The sequence below is a fragment of the Trichoderma ghanense genome (genome assembly GCF_004382785.1).
Source record: "Trichoderma ghanense strain CCMA-1212 chromosome Unknown scaffold_18, whole genome shotgun sequence".
NCBI classification, from domain to species: Eukaryota; Fungi; Ascomycota; class Sordariomycetes; order Hypocreales; family Hypocreaceae; genus Trichoderma; species Trichoderma ghanense.
The window spans coordinates 414,691-438,225 of NW_027395681.1; the positions used below are offsets into that span (position 1 = coordinate 414,691).

General features: G+C 54.3%; 8 protein-coding genes across 8 annotated transcripts; 3 read left to right on the forward strand and 5 right to left on the reverse strand.

Moving 5' to 3' along the window:
* Nucleotides 1-500: 500 nt before the first annotated feature.
* On the reverse strand, nt 501-2,288 carry CCMA1212_009763 (FK506-binding protein 4; the record flags this gene model as incomplete). The annotated part of the gene is made up of 4 exons (XM_073706833.1): nt 501-706; nt 773-1,436; nt 1,501-2,070; nt 2,202-2,288. The coding sequence occupies 4 exons, from the start codon at nt 2,286-2,288 to the stop codon at nt 501-503; spliced, it is 1,527 nt and encodes a 508-aa protein (XP_073554696.1).
* A 1,434-nt stretch (nt 2,289-3,722) lies between these two features.
* CCMA1212_009764 (uncharacterized protein) lies at nt 3,723-5,963 on the reverse strand (the record flags this gene model as incomplete). The annotated part of the gene is made up of 4 exons (XM_073706834.1): nt 3,723-4,870; nt 5,014-5,239; nt 5,379-5,919; nt 5,959-5,963. 4 exons carry the CDS (start codon nt 5,961-5,963, stop codon nt 3,723-3,725), a joined length of 1,920 nt encoding a protein of 639 aa, XP_073554693.1.
* Nucleotides 5,964-8,500: 2,537 nt separating this feature from the next.
* Nucleotides 8,501-9,964, forward strand: CCMA1212_009765 (Protein PXR1; the record flags this gene model as incomplete). Its single annotated transcript, XM_073706835.1, has 4 exons — nt 8,501-8,507; nt 8,629-8,731; nt 8,790-9,888; nt 9,944-9,964. 4 exons carry the CDS (start codon nt 8,501-8,503, stop codon nt 9,962-9,964), a joined length of 1,230 nt encoding a protein of 409 aa, XP_073554694.1.
* A 795-nt stretch (nt 9,965-10,759) lies between these two features.
* Nucleotides 10,760-11,977, forward strand: CCMA1212_009766 (RNA 3'-terminal phosphate cyclase-like protein; the record flags this gene model as incomplete). The annotated part of the gene is made up of 1 exon (XM_073706836.1): nt 10,760-11,977. One exon carries the CDS (start codon nt 10,760-10,762, stop codon nt 11,975-11,977), a length of 1,218 nt encoding a protein of 405 aa, XP_073554691.1.
* Nucleotides 11,978-12,149: 172 nt separating this feature from the next.
* On the reverse strand, nt 12,150-13,305 carry CCMA1212_009767 (uncharacterized protein; the record flags this gene model as incomplete). The annotated part of the gene is made up of 2 exons (XM_073706837.1): nt 12,150-12,933; nt 13,016-13,305. The coding sequence occupies 2 exons, from the start codon at nt 13,303-13,305 to the stop codon at nt 12,150-12,152; spliced, it is 1,074 nt and encodes a 357-aa protein (XP_073554692.1).
* A 1,268-nt stretch (nt 13,306-14,573) lies between these two features.
* Nucleotides 14,574-18,210, forward strand: CCMA1212_009768 (uncharacterized protein; the record flags this gene model as incomplete). Its single annotated transcript, XM_073706838.1, has 3 exons — nt 14,574-14,638; nt 14,723-14,850; nt 15,714-18,210. Exons 1-3 carry the CDS (start codon nt 14,579-14,581, stop codon nt 18,208-18,210), a joined length of 2,685 nt encoding a protein of 894 aa, XP_073554699.1. The 5' UTR covers nt 14,574-14,578.
* A 543-nt stretch (nt 18,211-18,753) lies between these two features.
* On the reverse strand, nt 18,754-19,619 carry CCMA1212_009769 (uncharacterized protein; the record flags this gene model as incomplete). The annotated part of the gene is made up of 2 exons (XM_073706839.1): nt 18,754-19,097; nt 19,232-19,619. 2 exons carry the CDS (start codon nt 19,617-19,619, stop codon nt 18,754-18,756), a joined length of 732 nt encoding a protein of 243 aa, XP_073554700.1.
* A 700-nt stretch (nt 19,620-20,319) lies between these two features.
* CCMA1212_009770 (Dipeptidyl-peptidase 5) lies at nt 20,320-22,754 on the reverse strand (the record flags this gene model as incomplete). Its single annotated transcript, XM_073706840.1, has 6 exons — nt 20,320-20,409; nt 20,479-20,595; nt 20,663-20,865; nt 20,923-22,280; nt 22,346-22,548; nt 22,650-22,754. 6 exons carry the CDS (start codon nt 22,752-22,754, stop codon nt 20,320-20,322), a joined length of 2,076 nt encoding a protein of 691 aa, XP_073554774.1.
* Nucleotides 22,755-23,535: the final 781 nt, after the last annotated feature.

The following is a 23,535-nucleotide window of genomic DNA, read 5'->3' on the forward strand; positions in this document are numbered from 1 at the left end:
CTTATGCAATATCTGAACAGCCGTCCGTATAGGTTTCATCATCGCCTCAAACGCGTTGCAGTCAATAGTCACGAGTCCATGCTCAGAACCAAGTTGGAGAAAAATTACATTCTTTCAAATGGACGCATCTTCTGATTCCATGCTATAGACGTCTATATCGTCATCCCACGCCCTTGACCACCTGCGACTTTTTACATATGACAGAGTATGCTCAGCCCGAACAGTTCCGATTCCTCGCCTTGGCCGATCCCAAATGCCCAGTATGACATGTCAGATCCGAATTTCGTACGGCACCGCACGCCCTGGTGTAGGCTTGCTTTACATCAGGCTCCTCGTGAAGACGTTGCGGCGCGTAAAATGAAACACAACAAGAGAGAAAAAAAATCAACATGAACAATGCCCGACTTTCCACGCGGTTGAGATAATGCGGGCAAAGAATTAATACACGCAACCGTGGAAGTCATCCAACGCCAGTCCCAAGTTTAACAAGACACCCTGCTTTATTTGATCTCAAGCAGCTTGACGTCAAAGGTCAGGGTGCTGTTGGCGGGGATGCCAGGCAGGCTCTTGGAGCCGTAGGCCAGGTGGGCGGGAATCGTCAGGCGGCGCTCGCCACCAATGGCCATGCCGACAATGCCAATGTCCCAGCCCTTGATGACCTGGCCCTTGCCAATCTTGAAGGAAAAGGGCTTGCCCTTCTTGTTGGCTGTGGTGCATATCATGTTAGCTTCTGCTGCCTAGGGAAATGGCCACGGAAAGTGAGCGAGCTTACCGTCAAACTGCTGTCCGTTCTGGAGCTTGCCAATGTATCGGACACCAACAGTGTCGCCGTTCTTGACAGTGCGGCCTTTGCCGATGGTGCGGTCATCAATCGTCACGCCCTGGACGTTCTTGACTCCGAGAGATGGCTTGGCCGCCTTCTTGGTGTCCTTAGCTGAGCCGGTAGGACCCTGCTCCAAGTTCTTGGCGAACTGAACCTTCTTGGCATCCTTCTTGGTCTCCTCCTTCTCCTCAGCGGCCACAGCCTCGCCCTTGTTGTTCTTGAGCTTCTTCTGCTGCTTCTTGGAAAGCTTAGAATCAGCGGTCTTGGCCATGAGCTCATCGAGACCCTCGGCCTCGGCAGCGGAGCGCTTGTTCTTGCCCTTCTTGTTGTCGGTGGCAACCAGCTGGGGGGCCTCCTCCTCGTCAGACTCAATTTCGGTGACACGGGGGTCCGCGATATCATCAAGGTCATCGCTCTCCTCCTCGCTGTCATCCTCACCCATGGCATACTCCAGCTCATCGGGGGAGAGGTCATAGTCATCCTCATCCTCCTCGTCCTCCTCCTCATCATCCATGATGTAGTTTCCGGTCAGGTAAACAGTGTGAGTTCCCGAGACGACGAAGAAGACCTTCTCGCCCTGGTTGACAGTGATGTCGAGGGGCTGCTGGTAGTTCTGAAGTGGGTGTCAGTAAAACTTTGATCGACTGAGTCGCGCTCTGCAGGAAAAGATTGCTTACCCGCTCAGTGTCGAGAGTGCAGAGAACAAAGTTCTCGAGATCGCCGCCCTCCTCATCGTCAAAGTCGTCCTCGTCATCTTCATCGTCCTCGTCCTCATCAACTTCCTGCTCAACGGCCTTACCCTTGCCCTTGCCCTTGCCTTTCTCCTTCTTGCCCTTCTTGGACTTGACACCGTTGGCCTCGGCATCCTCCATATCCTCATCCTCGGAGCCCTCGCCGTTGGTGGCCTCGAGAAGTTTCTTGAGAGCAGCGGCCTGCTTCTGCTTCTTAGCCTTGGCAGGGTCGCTGGGGCCACCGTTGGCCTCGTCATCCTCGTCGTCAGAGTTACCGAGAAGAGCTCTCATGTATTCGTCGCTCAGATCATTCTCGTCATCGTCGGCCTCCATTTCAGGGAAGGCGCGCTTGATCAGGCGCAGAGTTGAGCGAGGGACAGAAGGGGTGGGCTTGGAGTCATCAAGCTCAGGCTCCTCAGTAGGGTCGAGAGCGGCCATGGTGATGCGGAACTGCGACGAAGAAAGCCGGTGGTTAGCGTCAAGTGTGTGAACCAAAGTCTCGCCCATCGCCGGTTGCTATAAATCCGAGCTGGGACACCAGTAGCAGGAATGCCAGATGACGTCCCCTTTGGCTCCAGGCAGCATGGCTTGAGCGACGACATATCATAGACATCTAAGTCCTATGAGAGAGGAACGTTGAAACTTACAGAGGCGGGAAACTCCAAGTTGGCCGGGATCAGCACCTCTCCAGGCGGGACCTCGAGGCCATAGACGGGACCGGGAACAGCAGCCATTATAGCGGGAGTTTCAAATGGCGATAACGACTTGGAGGAGTAGAGTCAAAGGGAAAGAAGAGAAAGAGATCGCGAAGAGAATGCGGTTCTGCTCGTCCCGAGTGGTTGAAGAAATCGCGTCGTGAAGAAGGAAAAAAGAGGCGAGGCGAGAGCAGCTTAAGAAAAAAAAATCTTGGTTCTTTTTTTTTTTTTTTTCTTCCTTCCGCCGTCAAGCCATCCAGCGGAGTCTCCATTTGGTGGCTGCGACCAATAGGAGTGGTTTGATAAGGCGGTTATCGGGCGGTGGATGTCGCTGGCTCAGCAACCGACCCCGCCGAAGCGGAGCCAGTGATGCACAAGGGTGGGCCTCGGCCATTGAGCCGCCTTCCACCGCCTGCCGTTCTGGAGTAGAGAGGCAACATGTCTTATATGTTGATGTTGAAGAAGTTGATAGAATGACCTCCTCCTTGATGACGCTGTCAGTCGCTCACGAGGGAAATCCTAGGTACCCAAGGGCATAGATATACGCGTACTTGAAGAAGAAATATGATCTTTGATAATGGAGTGAGAACTTTAGCCTGCAAATCATCTACAGGCCTCACTCACTCTCATGTACTCAACGCCATCTCAACTCAACCACATTCATCAAAACTACCCGATAGTCAGACCCAAGGTGCTCGATAACCCTTTGATCCTCTCTCAAACTAGTCACTTCTCGCCAATCAGACGTACAGAGAATGACATGCAATGGAATATCCAGACTCATTCAGGAACCGCCGTCAACTGATTGGCTGAAATGTCACTTTTTTCCTGTTCTTTTCTTTCCAATCCGACTCACTGCCGGCTCAGAGGCCCCACCAATCTCCCGCGCCGTCTATCTGAAAGGATTCCGCACGCAGTTTGAGATTGGCTTAAAGTGTCTGCCGATGAGCTTCGGAACGTTGCATTAGTCGCAGCATCTAAATTAGACCGCAGTTCTTGTACAATTTCTTCTTATTTCGTCAGACTAGAACACATAGTTATATAGCGCAGACGTCCAGAGCCGTCATCACCATCATTTGCAATTCGGTCAACCTTGCAACTTACTTGTGACTATCTTCTTGATATTTACATTTCATCTATGTGGTATTTCCACTGCCAATTTGGCACCATAGCATCTGATATCTAATAGTATTATCATTAAGTATTGACCAATCATCCAAGGCCCTTCATTACCGGCGGGCAGTGTCTACCCCAACTCCAGACTTGCTCTCTCGGGCATACTCCGTAACCCGTTAATCAGTCAAACTCCAGATAATGACCCTCATCAATGTCTCATGGAATGAGATGGAGAAGGATGTCCCATGTCCTTTCCCTGCTCATTCTAAATGATTAGTTCTAATTAGGGAGTGTGTCACACGATGTCCCAGAATCGACAGGAGTATATGCACTCCAAAGAGAGGGCGCTCAGCGCTCTCACGCAATATCCTCCACAGTCACAGACTTGGCCCTCTGCCGAAGCGCCTTCTTGCTAACGGCATACTCCAAATCTGCCGTCCAAAAGTGCGCAATCTCCGCCTGGGCGCAAGGAATCGCGCCAAATAGAGGCGCCACCAGGGGCACAAGCAGGTAGTCGACAAAGTTCTTCTTCAACGACCGATGCGAGAAGCACATGCCGTCAGCCAGCCCGGCCTGGACCATGTCCGCCTCGCGGGTGCGGACGCAGACCCGGTGGTAGCTCTCGTAGAGGAAGATGTACACGGCTATCTCGACGAAGCCCATGGTGCGGAGAACGTTGCAGGCTGAGAAGATCCAGGCCAGGTCGTTGGGGTCTTCACCGCCGTCGGTCACCCACGTGTACAGAGAAGACGCAACGACCAGAATCAGCATCTGGAGAGGTAAGAAATGCGCTTCGAATAGGCGGTGGCCCATGTAGAAGATGCGTTCCCAGTGAGGCTCCTTGAGCGTATCCCTCGTGATGTCGGAAAAGACACCGTTCTCAGCCTGCGCCTCCGCGGTGTCTTCCAGCTGAGACTCGGGGAAATACGCATCCAGATTGTCTCCACGACATGTCCGGTGCAGCGGACGAAACGCTCTAGAGGTGTACTTTCTGTCCTTCCACATGGAAGCTGCCTTGCGCAATGCGAAGCCCGAGTCCAGGGCACCCCACATGTGTCGAAGAGCCTGTCTATAGCGAGCCTTGATGTCGAGATACGCGCCTCGGAGTCCGCCCTTGCCGCCTCCAGTGACGTTGGTCTGGCTCACCGGGCTGAGGACGGTGCGGCAGGTGAGGTGGCCGTTGAGGGCGAAGAAGCACTTGATGAACATGTGGAGGTCCTCGCCAATGGCGTCCGAGTCGCAGTCCCAGCCGCCGACGCGGTCGACAAGCACCAGCGGCAGCGAGTACACAGATGTAGGAGGCGCGATGACGGAGCCCTTGTACAGGCCAGACATGCCGGCGGCGCACCAGAGGACGTCGGCGACGCGGACGAGAGCAGTGACGTTGTGGGCGTTGCGGTCGAAGATGATGGGAGCGGCATACAGAGTGGTGGCAGCGGTGTCGGGGTGAATCGTGTGCATGTTGGAGATTTGCGCAAAGTATCGCGACGAGAGGTGGCTGTCGGCTACAGAACAAACACAGACAATGTCAGCACCATAGCTCCATCTTATACACGGATATCGGGAATGAATGAGAAGTTTCATGAGAGAGGACAAGTCTTGTCTCTGAGTCTCTTCGGCGGGAGGAACTTGTAAGTCAGACACATACCGTCGATGCCCGTGACAAGGACGTTCTTGCGGACCGACATGGGATACTTGGAGCTCAGCTTGCGCGCCGCCCAGGCCATGTTGCTGCCCTTGCCGGCCGCCTCGCCGGGGATGTCGCCCGGATGCAGTGTGTAGTCGATGGACCGGAACCGCTTGACGAACTGCTGGATGAGACTCAGCGCTTTTGACTCGCCGCCCACCTCGCGCAGCTCCATGCCAAGGTAGACCTGGATACGTTCGAATAACACCAGTCAGCATTGCTTCCATTCCACATGTATTCATGTCGCGCAACCGCTGCATTTGCGATGCAACAGGGGAAGCATCATGGTGATTTTCTGGTTTCGGAGCTCAGAGTGAACGACTTACATCGTAGCAGCTCTGGGCCTGGGGATGCGAGGCCAAGACGTCCAGAGTCTCGCGAAGGGTGTCCACTTCCTCCTTGTAGTTGGGAATGACAATGGCATGAATGATGGGGCTCTCGGGCACAGCCTTGCCGTCGACGTAGAACTCGGGCAGGGAGTCGCTCAGCTCTGTATCCGTCGACGAGACGCCGTTGTAGGTGCTCGACGCCAGCGTCTCCGAGCTCGCCACGGACGACGAGGAGCTGTAGCGGCGAAGCCCGGCGCCCTTGTACTCCTCAATAGCTCTGCTCTGCGATCCGCGCTTGAGGGACTGCGTGATGCTCCAAATGGACCAGCATGCTCGGATGGGGAACATGGCGACCATGAAATGAATCAGGAGGCAGTAGTAGGCGAAGACGAAGGTCCAGATGCCGGCCCCGACTGTGGTTGTTTTCGACGAGTATGTCTCGCCATCGGCGCTTGTTCCTTCTACCTTGAAGCCGTGTCGCTCGACCATCGATTCTCGCGTTATCACCCAGTAGCAGAGGCCGATGAGGACCAGCATGCTCAAACCGGTCGCGCACCGGGAGCACCAAGTGAGGAACCCCATTAGTCTCCAATTGACGACCAGCTTGATTACCAAAGGTGAGGGAAAGGGGGCGGTATAAGTGGAAGCCGGCTAGGAGGTTCAGCCACGAGGTGAGGCTTCCAAGCAGCAACGCTCGACCGAAAAAGTGAGTGTAGAAGCTGGGCCAAAACGACAAGACAAGAAGAAATGAAAGAGAAACAGATCGAGGAGAAAAAAGAAAGTTGGAGACGAACAAGGGCGGCATTGAAGAGACGAGAGCGGGACCAGAGGAAGCTCCAGCCAGGACTAGGGATTAGAGTAGATCCATGGACAGAAGCTTGTATCTTTGGTTCCACATATGCCTCGAGGCCTCTCTTTGCTTGTGTTATTATGAGATACATGGCGGATGGGTCCTCGAGAGAGGAGTGGAAAGGGGGGATGCGGGATGTTGCTTCTGGCACCAAGCGGCGGTACTGTACAAGGAGCCTCTCGGCAGAAGATCTCCCATGAACACCCTGCGCAATGACAGTGCACATCTACTATGGAGATGCACTGCTTAAGGTGGTCTTAAGGCAGACAAGCTCTGTACTTGTTCCCACGATAAACTGCTAGCGAATAGACAAGCGCAGCATGTCGAGGAAACTAAGTGCGGCTTTGCGAACACGCGTATGCGAGCGAGGAACGGATTCGTTGACAGCTCGAGGACCCCGGCCCCTCCTGGTCTGCGCTCATGATCCCAGCAATGCCTGTTTCGTACTGGCCTGGCCACGCACTTACATCATGTGCCAAGTGGTTCGAAGCCGTCGGCAAGGTCTGCTATGCCTTTCCCTCGGTGACGGAGGTGCTATGGTGATGGTGAGCTGTGTACATATATTGTTATCTCCTTCTACCCTCCAATACACAGTATGGACGTCGTTGCTTATGCAAAAGTTGTGATTCGAAGAATGAGTACGAGAACAAGCCAGCAGCTGGTAGATCAGACGCAGGGTGTGGAGATGATATACGCAGTCCTGCTCCATATGAACATCAGCAATCGGTGCAGTCTGCTCCTTACCAAGCGGTCAGACAAACCACAGGACCAACCACATCAGATAACACGGTACCTCGTGGGAACACCCACAATCATGCAATCCCCAGGCACCTCCCTATCTAAGGACCAACTTGGACCCCCGTTCGCCCATCTCAATCGCACATATGGGAGATCTTGACAAGCCTGGGCTCCGCATTTCATCTCGGCTTAGCATCCAGTGTCCAGTTTTCAGCCCGCTAGACCCCCCCATGGATCTCGAGAACATTGAAAGAAGAAGAATGTAGCAAGTTGCAAAGCCTCCTGGGCCAACCCAATCGCCACACGGTTCGGCATGTGAACCCTAGTGGACGAAAAGGAACGAACTCGAGATTCGGATTTGGGGGTCTTGCGTCAGTGCTGGACTGGAACTAGCACGAGGCGTGCAGAGCTAACGTTGAACCCATGAGCTTCTTTTTACTGACCCCTCGGCCGCTAAGAGATCGGCGGGTTGGATATGCGCCTATGAGGGCCCTTCTTTGGCGCATGCTTCTCCAGGGCCCCAGGGAGAAAGAAAAGGGATGTGAATTGCCTGTCACGATGGTACGAATGTGGGAGGACCCTGAATCAGAAGCAGAAGCGCATGGTGAACATCTCTTTGTAGATACCTTGTATAGGCGAGAAATAAAGCATTATGAGGTCTCTCCTCACTGAAGAGAAATGGTCAAAAGGGCCACAATTACCCATGCCATTCGATCCTGCAGAGTGCAGGCTGCTAGTACATAGTATGTTCGGAGCATCGTCATGCGGGATGCCGAGAGAGCATTGCGGACGAGATAGGCGTAACTTAAGCAGGGATGGTCTACCTCACATAGGCAAGGTTGGAGGTAATACATGGTGCTCGGCAGTCGTGAACTTGCACATGCGTCGAGGCATCACCGCCATCCAGCCTAGTGACGGTTTATAGCATGTGTGTTGACGCAATCTACATCCGGGCTGAACCAAGCGTGCATACTAACGTACTTGTATATATGCCTCACGTTACGATGAGCAATCAACTAGGCTTTGTCCTTGGCAGGCCTCGTTGAGGACTGCTTTGGAAGCGTGGGCTTCTTGTCCCTGATTGAAGCGTCACAGCCGATTAGACTCTATCCACCATGGATGGAGCTGCGTCTTCATCTGCTTAGCCACTCTATATTGTTTGATATAAACAGGTTACAGTGATGGGCTATTCTTCAACAAGTGATTTCCCCCCCCCCTCTTGCCGTAGACGATCAATAGGAGGATCGACAACGGACAAGCTTTTGATTTTCATTGACCAACCTTGAGGAGGCGTCGAAGGGGCTAGAGCAGCCTCTCCCGAGTCGGTTTCCATGCGCGTGCATTGTACCTGATGAAGTCCTTTGAGAGCATATTCTTCTGCAATAACAATAAAAGTATGGATGTGAGATGCTGGACAGAATCCTAGTGTTAGAGAACAGCAATACACTGCATATATTCTCCTCTCTTAATATGGACAAGATTGAATGCTTGCCGCATCTTGGTCAAGATTTACAGGGTCTTCGTCTTTGGCATGTACTGTACCTTATCAAGCCTATTTCGGTCAAGCCCAACATTAGCTCTCTGCCCAATCACAACATGCGATAAGAGTCAACTGCCCCACACACTTTTTTTTCCGCCCACCTAATCTTTCGCAATCAGTTTTACGGCCTCGCGAGCGCAGAATCATACAGGCAAGAAAATCAACGAGATCTACCAGGTCTCTCAGGTCAAACACGATGGGGCTGCTCGCTGAATCGCGGACGTAAGGCATTGGAATACAAATTCTGCTGGCTCAAAGGGAGGCACTAATCTCAACGCAGGCGTCGGCGAATCCAAAACGATCCCAACAACACAAAATGGACTCGCGACACCACCACGTTCGGCCAGAAGATGCTGAGGTCGCAAGGCTGGGAGCCAGGCCAGTTCCTCGGCGCCAAAAACGCGGCGCACTCCGAGTTCCACACCGCCGCCAATGCGTCGTACATCCGGGTATCGCTCAAGGATGACATGAAGGGCCTCGGGTTCACCAAGTCCAAGGAGGACGAAGTGACCGGCCTCGACGTCTTTTCAGATCTGCTCAGTCGCCTCAACGGAAAGTCCGAGGCGGAAGTGGAAGAGAAAAGACAGGCCAGGCTGGAGGTCAAGATGCACCAATACGTGGAGAACAAATGGGGCCCCATGCGATTCGTGCGCGGAGGCTTGCTGGTCGGCGATGCGATGCAGGAGAATGACGAGTCGAAAGACAGCGCAGACGACTCGGACAGCTCTTCGACTGAAGATGAAAAGATACCCGCGGCTGCTGAAGAGACAAAGAAGGAGAAGTCCAAGAAGAGAAAGGCTGCAGCTCTGAAGGATGAGGACGAGATGTCTGTGGACGACGAAGAAGACGAGAAGAGGAAGAAGAAGCAGCGAAAGGAGGAGCGGAGGGCTAAGAAGCTGGCCAAGGCTGATTCGAATCAGTCCAGCGACTCAGAAAAGGCCAAGAAGAAGGACAAGAAGAAGGACAAGAAAGAAAAGAAGTCGAAGAAGGACAAAGTTCTGATTGAGAAGGATGCCACAGAATCAGATGATGTGCTGAATAAGTCATCGTCAAACAGCGGTTCCGAAAAGACAAAGAGCTCCAAGAAGGAGAAGAAGGAGAAGAAAGAAAAGAAGGACAAGAAGGACAAGAAGGACAAGAAGGACAAGAAGAGCAAGGATAAGAAGAAGCGAAAGACCGACGACGTAGGCGCATCTGACACAGAGATGACGGACGCAGTCCCTCAAGCTTCATCAACCACAACTTCACGCTCCGGAACGGCCACACCTATCACTACGGGCACATCAACACCAACCACCAGAGGCAACTTCATCACGCCGAGGTCCCGGTTTATCGCGCAGAAGAAGGCTGCGTTCATGGATGCTTCAGCATTGAAACAGGTATTTCTCCTCCCTTTTCTTTCTCTTAGAACCATCTTACTGACCGACATCGTAGATCTTCATGGTGAAAGCGTAATGCATAGCGGCCTAAGCGCGGCGTTACTAGTTAAATGTTTTGCGGTTTACAGCTTTCCTCGTCTGGCTCGAATGGCTTGCATCGAAGTTCATACAGGACCTAGACGATAGAAGGTTACTGATTTTTTTTTGCAGAAAGGGGCATATCGGCGTTGTACGAGCAGGGAATGCATTTGTTTGAGCTTTCAAAATAGTACTTGTTTCTGAGATTTACTGGCAAGTCGGAACGGCTGGGAGAAGTTGCACTGATATGTGAGAGCTGACCATGCTTAGAGGGCGAAGCTGTCAACACATGGCTATCTCGCCTCCATGTGACTGTGGTAATGATGGGAATGCGACCGTAGCTGTGAATAAAGACATCGAAAATGAGAACTATTTTCTTGCATTGATTATTCAATTTGTATCTTCGTAGCGATGCTCGAAGAATGCTAATTCCTTCCTGTTCGAATTGCTGCCAATCTTCACCAGTTCGAAGTACCCATGTACCTCGACAAGGCGAAGGTCGTTCTGCGCTAAACCAAGCTCACTCACCGCCTACTCTTTCCAGCCCCAGAAAATCAATCCGCCGGCAGAAAACAATAATTTTCCTCGCCCATATCCAGGACCACCAAAACTTTTGCGACGACAATCGAACGAAATATACAACCCACGATCTCCTCCTCCTCGTCTTCTACCTCTTGGTCGCAGTTAAACAGCAGATTCGCCTGCAGATTCAATCCCAAAGTACAACGACGTTCCCTACTCGATCGATCATCGTATAATAGGTAGAAAAAGGACAGCAACAGAACCGCCCAAAATGTCAGGCTCATCGCCTGAATTCCTCCGCTTCACCGGCCACCGGTCCTTTGCCCGGCGCCTCACCATCGCGACCCTCACCGGCCGCCCCATCCACATCTCCAAGATCCGCAGCTCCTCGCCGACGAACCCAGGCCTGGCTCCCCACGAGGTCTCCTTCCTGCGCCTCCTCGAGGCCGTCACCAACGGCTCGTCGATGCAGATATCCTACAGCGGCACCACCATCTCGTACCACCCGGGCCTCATCACCGGCACAATCGCCGGCCTCGGCGCCGCCGACGGCGACGTCATCGAGCACTCCATCCCCGTCACCTGCACCCGCGGCATCACCTACTTCCTCCTCCCGCTCTGCCTCCTCGCGCCCTTCTCAAAGGCCCACATGAACGTCCGCTTCTCCGGCCCCGGCGTCATCACCTCCGCCACCGAGGCCGGCGACGTCTCCGTCGACACCTTCCGCACCGCCATCCTCCCCCTCTTCGGCCTCTTCGGCATCCCGCCCGCCCGCATCGAGCTGCGCGTCCTGCAGCGCTCCTGCGCCGGACCCGGCGGCAAGGGCGGCGGCGGCATCGTCGAGCTGCGCTTCGCCAGCCAGGTCCGCCTGCCCAAGACGCTGCATCTGCACCGCAGCCCCGGCCGCGTCAAGAGGATACGAGGTGTGGCCTACTGCACCGGCGTCTCCGCCTCCAACAACGCCCGCATGATCCACGCCGCTCGAGAGATCCTGAACCCCTTCGTCACCGACATCCACATCGCGGCGCAGTACGACCAGGCGCCATTGGTTCCCACGGGAGACAAGGCAGGCAGCAAGAGAAGGTTGGGGATAGGCTACGGCCTGAGCCTCGTGGCAGAGTCAAATGCCGTCGGCGTGCTTTACTCGGCAGACGTTGTCGTGCTCCCGTCTGGTGGAGAGGTCCCGGAAGACATTGGAAGGAGATGCGCCTATCAGCTGCTGGAAACGATTGCAAAGGGAGGCTGCGTGACCCCCGTCTCGGCGGGCTCTGTGCTGACCCTGATGGCCATGGGCTCCGAAGACGTCGGCCGGTTGAGGATTGGCAGGGATATCCTGGGCACCGAGGAAATTGTTCAACTGGCAAGAGATCTGAAGACATTTGGCGCAAGCAGCTGGGGGCTGAGGGACGTTGAGGACGATGATAGCGGCGACATTATAGTCTCTGTCAAGGGCACTGGTGTCGGCAACGTAGGAAGGAAAGTCGCCTAAATGGAATCATTGGGTTGATGGGGTGGAGGGTCTGTCCTTGTTTTCCTTTTTGGCGAAATCACAGCGGCGTAAAAGGGTCTGCGAGGTTCGGTTGTGCTTGAGAGTAAAAAAAAAAAAGTTGGATTGCGGCTTCATGTAATAGATACACTATATACCGGCGTATAAACATATTCTAGCCGTTAGGGGGAACTAGGGAGCTCTGGAGAGTCGCCCCTCGGCGCCGACCCTGCATGCTCGCCATGGTGGCTCTGTAGCCGATCGATTGTAGAGACAGCGCAGTTGAGCCCCCCGTGTTCATTGCAGCGCTCCTCATCGTGTGGACAATGTGATATTCGTTGAGAACAGCGTTACCGGAACTCATCATGTCGGATAAGTGCGTTCTCGGTGGCTCGTCCCCAGCGTCTCCGGCGGCATATCCGGATTGCTCGTTACGCTCTTCTGCTCCCTCCCCGTCTCCCGGTCTGCCAATCTGCTGTAGCTCGATTTCGTCCGTCTCGTTGATCATCAGACCCGGCACGTGCCGAGAAACTCCGCGCTCCTCCGCGTCCAAGTCCTCTGGCGAACGGGGAGCGATTGGCTCCAGAACCATCTCAGATATAAGCGGCCGGAACGTCTTAAGAGCGACACGCAGGCTCTCCCTTTGGTTGTGTATTGTAAGCATCAGACACTGGATGAATAAGATGAATACATCTGCCATCAAGTAGTACAGCCTATAGGCGGCGGGCATTTGGCCGATGAAGTCGATAATCATTCCCCCATGTTGGTATCCTCGGTGATATTCGGGACCGGTGGGCAGCGAGCCAAAAAGGTGCAATGCCATGCACAGCAGGTTAGGCACCACTATCAGGATGACGTGCAGCTGGGTAGCCGGCATCAAGAGGGCAAAGGATTCGTCCTTTGGGGTGAGATACATGTATTGGGGCGCGGCACGCAAGAAAAATCGAAATATGGAACATCTGTAGATGGACACACGATACTACTATCAGCCCATGCGTTTCATACGGAGGGGAGGGGGAGTTTGTCCGGGAGGCAACGCACTCCATGTAGTATAAGGAGCTCAACTCAGCAAAGAAGACGAGGTCGAGCGTCTTGAGCAGGTGTGTGAGAAAGGCGAGCTTCTTAGCCAGGCCCGGATTCTGCTTCTTCTTGTTCCTCCTCCTCCTGCGCTGCCGGCCGTTGCTGGACCTCGAGCGCTGCCGCGATTCGGCACGATCACGAGGGTCCGCATCTGCGTCGGGGTCGTCGGCGCCGGCAGTCGCAGCGGCGCCAGGTGGTGAGAGCCGGTCGTGGATCCGCGCCGAGGAGGTGGACGCGGCATCATGGTTCATAGTCGCCTGTCACCAGTCCGGCTGGGCAGAGGGGCTTGCTCTGCATTGAGGCGGCCTCGGGACGGCGCGAGGCTCTTGTTCGTGATCCGCCGCAGTGGTTCCTTGATGGCTTCGACAAGCAAAAGAAAGGAAATGAGTTATACCGACAAGGCTGGCGGGACGGCCAGGCCCATTGAGCAGCTCGCTGATGGCGTCCAGGTCTGGTATTCGCTGCTTGTTCCTGGTGGCCTTAACTGGATCCGTCCTCGTCCGTCAGTCGTTCTCCATCCAGGCATCAGCTCTCAGGATCAACACTAATTCCGTCCGACAGCCTTCTCGGGGCTCTCGGTACGTACTCCACTGCGTCGGTGGGACCTTCCCCGCAATCCACCACCTGCACTTGCCCCACGGCGCTCCACAGCAGCCGGTACTTCAACGACGCCAATGGAAGCATGCATGGCTTTGTACTGAATGTGCTGCTGAACTTACAGGGACTTGAAGCACCGCGCGTCACCGTTGATGACGCTGTGGCACTGTTGGGGGCAGCAAGCAGCGGAACGAGATGGTCGAGAGAGGGAAGGCGAATCGAGAACGTTGGTGCCAGATGCTCCTGGAAATAGACGATTAATATAGTAGGATCTGGCATGGAGATCGAGAAAGACTGGCTGAATGCTGACGACAGCTATCCTCATATTGAGGCCTTCTCGGTCAGTGAGATGAATTGAAGCCCAAGGTCTCTGGGCATGTACTAGTATGTGCCTAGACGTACTGCAACCACAACATGCTTGTACATAGAGACAAAGGTCTCGTGCGCATTTGTAGAGCACATCGAACCATTACCCAGACATGGCTTATCCAATCGCGTCATCCTCTTCCCACCACTAATCCTCTTCGCGGCAGGGACTGTAACTCCGGATGTAAAAGTGGTTGACCCGGCTCGACACTATCAGGGCCCTGTTTAGCGCCGATCGAGACTCGTAGCCACAGGCCGGCAGGATGGCATGTCCATCGAGAAGTTGTGTGTGGCGAGACGTTAGGGTCATTGGCCAGCGTCATTGGCTATCACGCAGATGGTCCGAAAGCTTGTCCTGGCCTGGCTGTCGGCGTTCCTCTTTGTCTCGTCACTTCGTGGGCAGCTGCAGTACATAAGGAGCTTCCCCTCCCCTCCCCTTTCTTTTCTCTCGCCTATCTTCATCCAACCGCTCCCGAACCGTTGCATTTCATTTTCCATCATCAATCAACGGGTAAACCTAGTTTTCCATCAACCAATCGATAGTCGTCTTTCTCAGTCACCATGAATAACACTCCTGAGTCGACCCAAAACACTTCACCGGCCCAGCCCACTCGCCGTCGAGTATGTCTCACACCGTCCACCACCGTCCCTTCTTGTGAATGTCTGGTACCCGTGCTGACGGTTCCTACCAACTGCTTGGTTTAGAGCTCCGGCCTCATGCCCGCCTTTGCGAGCCTCCATGAATGCCGCCAGAACGCCAACGATGTCGTCCGACGTCAGAGCATGTCCGACCAGCAATTCAAACCGGGCCCACTCGGCCAGCTATTCCACAAGTTAGTCCATCCCTCTATCAGAGTCGCCCGGTATCAGTCTCCCATGAATAGTATCCATCTAACGACTTCGTCTTCGATGTAGTACTATCGGAAGATACTCCAAATAATCACATACCACATGCATACCCACCTATGATAAGGTTGTGACGACGGAAGAGCTACCCTCGCCGGGTTTTCAAGGATATCGTACGGATCGAAGCTTCAGCAAGGCCGTGAAGTTGGGCTGGAAATAGAATGAGCTCAGTGTAAATATAATAGCACGTTGCGCATTATTCGGGTCTCGATTCAACAACTCTTATCCGCCAGTGATGCTAGAGATGGCTGCAACAACCCATCATATCGTAGTGCTCAGAGAAGGCAATCTTTTATCTGGAATGATATGCGAATCGGAAATCTCACTCAAGGAAGAAGAACAGAAGATTTCATCGCACAACGAGATTCTGCTTACAAGTATCAGGTAGTAGCACCTAAGGCAGTAATGTCCAAGTTTTGGTCCTCTGAAGTTATTTGGCCTAGACATTTGAGGAGGCGATTGGATCAATTCCGGCAAACAAGAGACTAATTCACTACCAGGAATATGGCTGTAGCCAATCTCTCGAGTGCTTCTTTTACATGAAGAGTGGAGGATGCCCTCACTAAGACAAGTAAGTCCCTTGTACTGTATCTTATCGATAACGGCATGGTGGGGAGTCAATCCACCACTGACATGGCAATCGCATCCCTCCATCTCGAACTTTTTAGCATCATCTCCAGAGAGAAAAAAAAGTTCCGACGCTCAAACGGGCGAGTGCTAAAGGCACTGCGCTTCATTCTTTGATTCCTCAAACTATGTCATGCCGACCGTTCATCTTTCGCGACCTCAGATGTCGAAACGACATCATCTGCCGCTCATGCTTGGCCGCTCGCGCAAAGCAGCCGGCACAAGCATGGCGGCCCGCATCCTACAGCACACAAGCCTCCCAAACCGCGAGTAAAGCAAGGCTACGATCTCAACCTCGATCCCAGCCTCGGCCGGATCCAGAAATCGCACGCCAGCCGTCGAAAGAGGAGTTGGCTCGCTACTTGGAAGGCCTCAAAAGCCTCCAGGCTTCCGACAAGGCCAAGACGAATGCCGACGATTTCTCTGTCCGATTCTTCGAGCAAGGTGACCGAAACCGAAAAGAGTTGTCCAGTGAAGAGGCCTTTGGCGAGTCCTTGGGTGGAATCGACGCCGCCGAATTGCGAAATAACCTCTTCAACCTAAGGTCAAAGCTCCGCAGCCAAGATGACAGGGACGCCTTCAGGGAGGTTCTGAGCCAGATTGGCGACGGTTGGGGCAAGGTCAACTCTGCGGAAGATGTCGAAAAGATCATTGCAAATATGGAAGAATATGCACGGTCAATCGATGTCGAATTAAAAGAAGCAAGCGCCGACCTACCCAAAGGAGTACTGGAACAGCTCATCGGGGATGTGCCAGATCTGTCGCTGGAAGGGGACAGCTCCTCCGACCAGCCTCAAGACTCGATACCGCAAGTGCGCATAGATCTTGATGACAAGGCAAATCGGCGTCGCAAGCTTTCCAGGTTCAACTCCATCATCAGCCGCTTCGTCCTCGCAGAGAAGGCTTCAGGCATGAAGGCAAAGGGTGTGCAGTCCCTATACAAAGCATACCATGCGACGAGGCGGGCCCTGGCCCAGAACTGGAGCGATGTGCCCCCAGCCGTGTGGGATGTTCTCTGGAGAGCATTCTCGAGCGAAAGAGACGACGTCAACGAGATGTCACGCATTGCTCTGCTCGCCAGGGACATGAGCACGGCCGGGGTTACGCTTCGCCCTGCTCAGCAGGTCCTGGCCATCGAGGCCGTCTTCGTGGACGGATGGGAATCCAAGGCCATTGAAAACTGGAAGCGATGCATAAGCACGCTCGGGGCGGACAATTCGGAGGCCTTTCAGGAATTTTGGGAGCTCGGCGCGAGGATGTACTGCCGTGTCGGCGATCTGGAGCAGGCAGAACGAGCAATGAATAAGCTCCTCAGCCGCAACATGAGCCCGCGCATCCTCATTCCTCTCATTCGAACAAGCTGCGAACAGGGTACCGAGGAAGGCCGGCAGAAAGCATGGGCTACCTACCGCCAGATGAGGGAGCTGTTGGGCAAGGACATGACCCTTACAGACTACGACCAGGTGATTTCATATTTCCTGACTGCCCATTACATGGAGAATGCCCTATACGCTTTTGTCGACATGATGAGCGACGGCCGCATCGATCTGGCCAGGCAAAGTTTCCTGCCGTCTGTCGTTGCCAACAAGTTTTTCCTGGGCAAGTGGTTGAAGCGATTGATTGGCGCCGGGGACTTGGACGGCGCTTTCAGCGTCGTCAAATTCATGCGGGAGAAGGGCGTGGAGGCTGCGCCGATACACTTGAACGGCCTCATTGGAGCGTGGCAGCGGTCGGGCGGCGCTGACGATCTCGAAAAGGCCGACGCCCTTGGCTGGGAGTTGATCGAGTCGCGGCTCAAGTTTGTGGCCAGCCGAAAGTCTAGCAGTGAGAAGAGCCCTGATGACGGCTCTACACCCTCACCGCAGAGCAATCGAGTGGATTCGGCACGGGCTACCCCTGAGACGTTCTGGCTGCTTGCCGAGAACTACCGCCAGCGAGGCCTTCACGGCCGCCTGGAGGAGTTGTGGAACGCCTTCCGCGCGGCAGAGCTCAGCCCCGACGCCTTCATGATGAACCAGATCCTCGAATCTCTCATTCAAGAAGGGCAGCCACAAGAGGCAGTGGCCCTATACCACTCCCTCGTAGACAGCAACAAGGTCGTCCCCGACCCATACACATTCAGCGCGCTCTGGAAGACCCTGGGCGTGAACCGCTACCAGATCCGCGACCCGGAAACCCAAGCGACCGAAACCGAGGCCGCGCGAGCCATGTTCAAGGAAACCATCAAGCACAGGCAGGTCTTCCAGCCCGACGGCATCGACGGACAGCTCGCGCGCAAGATGCTGCACACCTTCCGCCGCCTCCGCGACAACGCAGGCCTTCTCGTCGCCGTGACCGCCCTGAAGGAGATTTTCAAGTTTCTGCCGCCCGAGACGCTCGTCATGGAAATGGTCATGGGCACGACCAAGCTCGCGTGGGACACGCCCTCGCAGCGCCGCAGGCTGACGGTGGCCAAGACCAAGATTGACCGCGAGCTGCTCGCGTGGGCCAACTTTGATCCCAAAAAGCTCGAGGGCGAGGGGAGGCGCGGGGAGGCGCTGTATGCGCTTCTGCAGAAGACGTTCTGGCCCGCGGAGGGCAGCGAGGGGGAGAAGAGGAGGGTGTTTGTTGAGGTGGCGAGGCAGATGGGGGTGTGTGAGCTTTTGGGGCCGAAGAAGTGAATGTTGGGATATCATGGGTGTATGAATATGAATAGATTGTATTACTAGAGATATGATGAAAACGATTTGGGGTGGGATGGATCATGTTCAAAGGACCGGGGAGAGCTCGAAGTTACCGGGATCACGAGTCACTCCTAGATGGGGAAAATTGTATCATAGCACACTGCAAGTCTTCTTTGCCATCATACCATATAGAAAAGAACCTACTTTTTGGCTCTGTATTTGCTCCCTTCTGATGTTAGGAAGAGAAGACAGGCGAGAGAGATCGAACAAAGGACCCTTTTGCCAATCCATTAAACCGACCACGCAGAGTCATCTCCCCTCTCCTGACCATCCCAAACTCCAACGCTATGCAATCAAAACAAAATAAAAGACGAAGAACCTCTCCCAATTCTGTCTCGTGTCTCCCCCCTCCACGGCCAACTAACGACGCTGCCCCGTCTTTTTAGGACGCCCCCTCTTCCTCTTAGAACGCTTCACAGGCGGCGCAGCAGCAGCTTCAAGTTCCTCTCCCACTGCCTCCGAGGCATCGCATCCCTCCTTCTAGGAGAGATCCATGACCTCGGCGGCGGCATCACCAGCCAACCTGTCACCCACCGAGCTGAGGCCCGAGCTAGGGGACCTCCCTGACCGTGTGGCTTCGGGCTTATCATCTCCGTCCTTGTCCGTCTCCTGCTGCTGCTGCTGCTGCTCTTGCTCATCTTGCTCTTGCTCCGTCGTTTCTCGCGGTGGATGCCGTGGTTCCGGCGCTCGTTGGGATATCCATTCGCTGATGCTCGTCACGGGCCCGCCTTCGACGAGGATTTCGTTGCTGTCGGTTGATTTGCCAAAGATGGTGCCTTGCCACTTTGCATCGTCACCAGTCTTGCTATGCTTCTTTTTGAGGGCTAAACACACAAAAGCCGTCAGTCAGCCAGTCAGTCAGTCAGTCAAACCCCATCCATATCCAAAAACCTCATCGCAAGACGAAGAGGAAGGAAAAAGAAAAAAAAAAAAAAAAAAAAACTCATTCCAAACTCACCCGCCAAATAATCCGTAGCATCGCTCTCCGTGTCCCCGCTCCCCATCTCCATCATCTCCCTCATCCGCGGGCCCGCAAACCAGCCGATGAACTCCTCCACGCCCCTCATGTCCTCCTCCCCGTCGCGCCGCCACGCCTGGTCCGGCAGCAGGGCGCCCACCTCCTGCAGCGCCATCCGCACGTCCACCACGTCGTAGTCGCCCGCGTCGCCGTGGTTGTTGGCCGCGTTGCCCGCCGTCTTCTCGCACAGCAGCGTCAGGTACCGCGCCGCAATGTCCGTCAGCGTGTCGAGCACCGCCGGGCGCGTGCTGTGGTAGCCCGTCGCGCGCAGGATCTGGAGGATCGAGGGCCGGAGGAAGGCGTGGAACATGGAGGGCGGGCGGGCCATGGCGGGTAGGTATTTGGCGTAAGGTAACAAGTATTGCTGAGGAGAAGAGAGACAAGAGAGAAGAGACAAGTCAAGCAAAGAAGAGGCAGAAGGAAGTGAAGAGAAAGCAGAAGCCGTCCAAGTGGCTGCGAGAGGCGCTACAAGGATCGTTCAGCTTGTCGCATGTGCTCTGCAGGACGTCATCGGCTCTGTCGCACTGGAGTTCTCGCACAGCGCATGTTCGCCTGTGATTGGATCGTACGCGCAATTTCTCGTTTTCAGGTGCGAAGCAAGGACGGGAGTCGTGGTGGTTGAGCAGCGAAGTTATTGTGTGCCGGGGTTAGCTGTCAAAAGGTGAAGCTAGATTCAATCTCACAAGGTGAATTGAGATTCAGACTAGCTCCAAGCTAGAGAAATCCACACAGTGCGATGAGCCACCAGGTAGACTCGACACTGTACACGGTTCGGCTTGAATGTCTTGAGAGGCCTGTTTTTTTCCTTCACCTTCAATCTGCTCCTTATAGACATGAATCGCATTACTACTTTCAATAACCTGAAGGGTAACCATTGCCAAGATGCAATTGCCAAACCAAAGTTACTCCCAACACAAAAGGCCTCCTGATGCTTACACGTTTCCACAAGCATATCATACAAGCGCCAACTCAACATGCGAGGGTCAACATACAATAAACAAACCGAAAGGGGGGATACAGAGAGCAATCTAGTTTTGTTCCGAGATTCCGCTGTACTTGTTGATCCAGTCGAGCACCTCCCTATGCCAGACGAGAGAATTCTCGGGCTTGAGCACCCACTACGTTTCCTGCTGTTAGCATCTGCACCCTCCTTCTCTTGCAAGGGTGATGGTATACTCATGACTTACATGATGCTCGTCTGGGAACATGACAAACTTGCTCGGCACGCCGCTGGCCTGGAGAACGTTGAACATGGCCAGACCCTCTGAAATGGGCAGACGGTAGTCAAGCTCATTATGAATGACCTGTGAATCCCAACGAATCAGCCAAATTACCGAGGAAAATCGTAGAGCACTACCGATTCCAGCTTACCAGTTGCGGGGTGGCCCAGTTCCCAACGTGCTTTGCGGGATCCCACTTCTCGTAGCCTTCTCTGTTCTCCCAGAGGGCGCCGCCGAAGTCGTGCTCCGGGAAGAAGAGCTCCTCGGTGGACCACTGGTTCAGGGTCGAAAAGACGCCGTCGTGGCACACCAATGCCTTGAACTTCCGTCCGAGGTCATGACCCTGGATCCAGTCTGATAAAAGTCAGACCAGGGCTTCTCATGCACATAAAGATGCTGGGAAAGACTCACTAATCATGTAGCCGCCATAAGACGCGCCGAGAGCTACTGCTCTGGTCGTGTCAATGTAGCTCACTTCCTTCTCCAGGAACTCAAAACACTTGACCAAGTCGATGTAAGGGTCGCCTCCCCAGTTATTCCGGATGGCGTCGGTATGGTCTTGGCCATAGCCCGTGCTGCCGGTGGGATTGGGGCTCACCACAACATAGCCTTGCTCGGCAAAGACGGCCGGGTTCCAGCGAGTGCTCCAGTCCTCTCCCCAAGCTCCTTGAGGTCCACCATGTATGAAAAAGGCCAAGGGATACTTCTTGGACGAGTCAAATGTCGAGGGCAGGGTCACCAGGGCGTGGATGGGGTAGCCCTTGGAACCCTTGAACCAAATCTCCTGGCACTGCGACTTGTTCAAAGAGAAGGCCTTACCTTGCCTTGAACTAGACGAGATAATGGTGGTGGATTTGGAGGCAGGGTCTAGGACTTCGTAGTTGGAGCTCTCGACTCGCGATCTCGTCGTGATGAACAGGGACGGACCTTTTCCGAGGACTCTTGCCTCGGCCACGGATCCATCCTCGTGAATAGGGGTGGGTAGAGACTTGGCCTTCAGCGGCGATGACGGCAGCTTCCACAGAACAACACGAGCATGCTTCTCGGCCGCAACGTACAATTCCCTGTCGTCGTGGCTCCAGATGAGCCAATCGGGCTTGTAGTCCCAACCGCCCTTGCCATCCTCCGTGGCATAAAACTCCTGCACGTTGCTCAGGTCGGTGACGTCGGGGATCAGCAGTAATCTCGTCTTGTCGGCCTCGTATTGCTGGGATTTCATGCGCAGAAAGGCTACCTGTCTTCCATCACTCGAAAATACCGGAGAGAGTGAATAGCCTCGCAGCGTTCCCGTCTTGACAATCTGGGGAAAGGTCGGCTTGTCCAAGTACGACTGCAGCGGGACAAAGTAGAGGTCGGTCTTGGTCGTTCTCGCATGGTTCAGATCCGGATCCTTTGCAACGAAGACAATGCCGGTCGAGGATATGTCAAAGTCACCGGTACCTCCAAAGGGGGGCACGGGAGAGTGAAGCCGCGTGCCGGCCAGGAGGTTGGTGAGCTCCGAGTTCCCAAGCGTCCACTTGCCGTCGGCCTTGTTGAGCTGGCCGTACCACAGCGAGTTCTTGTTCTCGGTATTCCAGGAGTCCCAGTGCCGTACCAAGAGGGACGTGTAGATCTTGGCCGAGGTGTAGGACTTTGGTTCCGCAGCCGGGCTGTACATGCATCCATCGGGCGTCGTCAGAGCGGCACAGCAAAAGGCCACCTTGTCTGCGGACAGCGGCTTGGCCTTGAGGCTGTTAATGCTGCCGCCGAAGCGCTGGATGGTGTTTGACCTATGGATTGCAAATCGTTAGTATTCCGACATGTCCCGTCTTCCAACGGATCAAGATCAACTTACTCATGGGGATTAAAGACGTGCTGCGCCACCAGGGCCGAAGCACCGTGGTCGAGGCTCTTGACATAGGCAATCTCCTCCTCGGCAATCCAGATCGGTTCGCTGGCCGCGGAGTCTTCGGAGACGAGATGCGACGTTCCTTCTCTGAGGTTGAGGACGCGGATCTGCGCCGTCTTGGAGTGGGAGTCGAAGGAGTATGTCGAGACCTGGATAGGAGGACTTCAAGTCAGCTGCGTGTACTTCAATTAGAGTGTCATGGTTCAATCCAGCCGGAGCTTCGTTTCGTAGTCAGGTCAATCCAGCTCACCGTATACAGGACCAGCTCGCCCGTGGCGTTGGGCACGCCCGGCGAGCGCCGCGGCGCCGCGAGGAGGACCTCTGGAGTGAGTTTCTGGGCGGTGATGGTCATCATCAAGGGCTGCTCACCAACGGCAGATGTAAGAAAATAGAAGAAATAACCAAACAGGACAATGGCAGAGAGAGCCAAAAGGGTGTCAGATGCCGCCTCTCGGACCGTGTCCCTCAAGGTGCAATCGCCGGCCTGCCATCGTCCAACTACCTTACTAAATTGACTAGGTAGGTATCCGTCACATCATGCGAGCAACCTCCCAGTGGCTGGAAGCCGCCCAACTGCCTCCAGAGGAAAGAGACCCCTCACGGTAACCCCGCATTCTCCTAGCAAAGAGCCCACTGTCGGGGAAACTTTCCCAGATGATGTAGTTTGGAACTTTCTCTGTCGGAGACATGGGAATCGAAAGGGACTTTTTGTAACCAGAGTGGCTCGCCAGCATCCAAACTTAGGTAGTCTTTATGCAGACCCGTCGAGTTACTGAAGATATAATATGCGACAGTAGCAGAAAGTAAAAATCGCCTTGCTCTAAAATCACTGACAACAAGTAGCAGTAACTGAGATATATATAGACCTACTGGGATGCTCGATAGCCAAGCGGGTTTGCGGGCGAGCCACTCCCTTTCATATCACCAGTTAAGACGGTGGCGGTTGTTCGTGCTGATACATGTAACTGACTTCCTCCACTATCAGACAGTACCTCTCAGGTATTAGTGGGTGGGATATTATCATACGCCAAAGTAGCGTACTGATAGTCTCGGACGATCGATCAGCATCGAGTTTGGACTTACAGATCTTTGATTAGGTACCTTCGGACAACGCCGAGTTGCCGAGCTCTCAATCC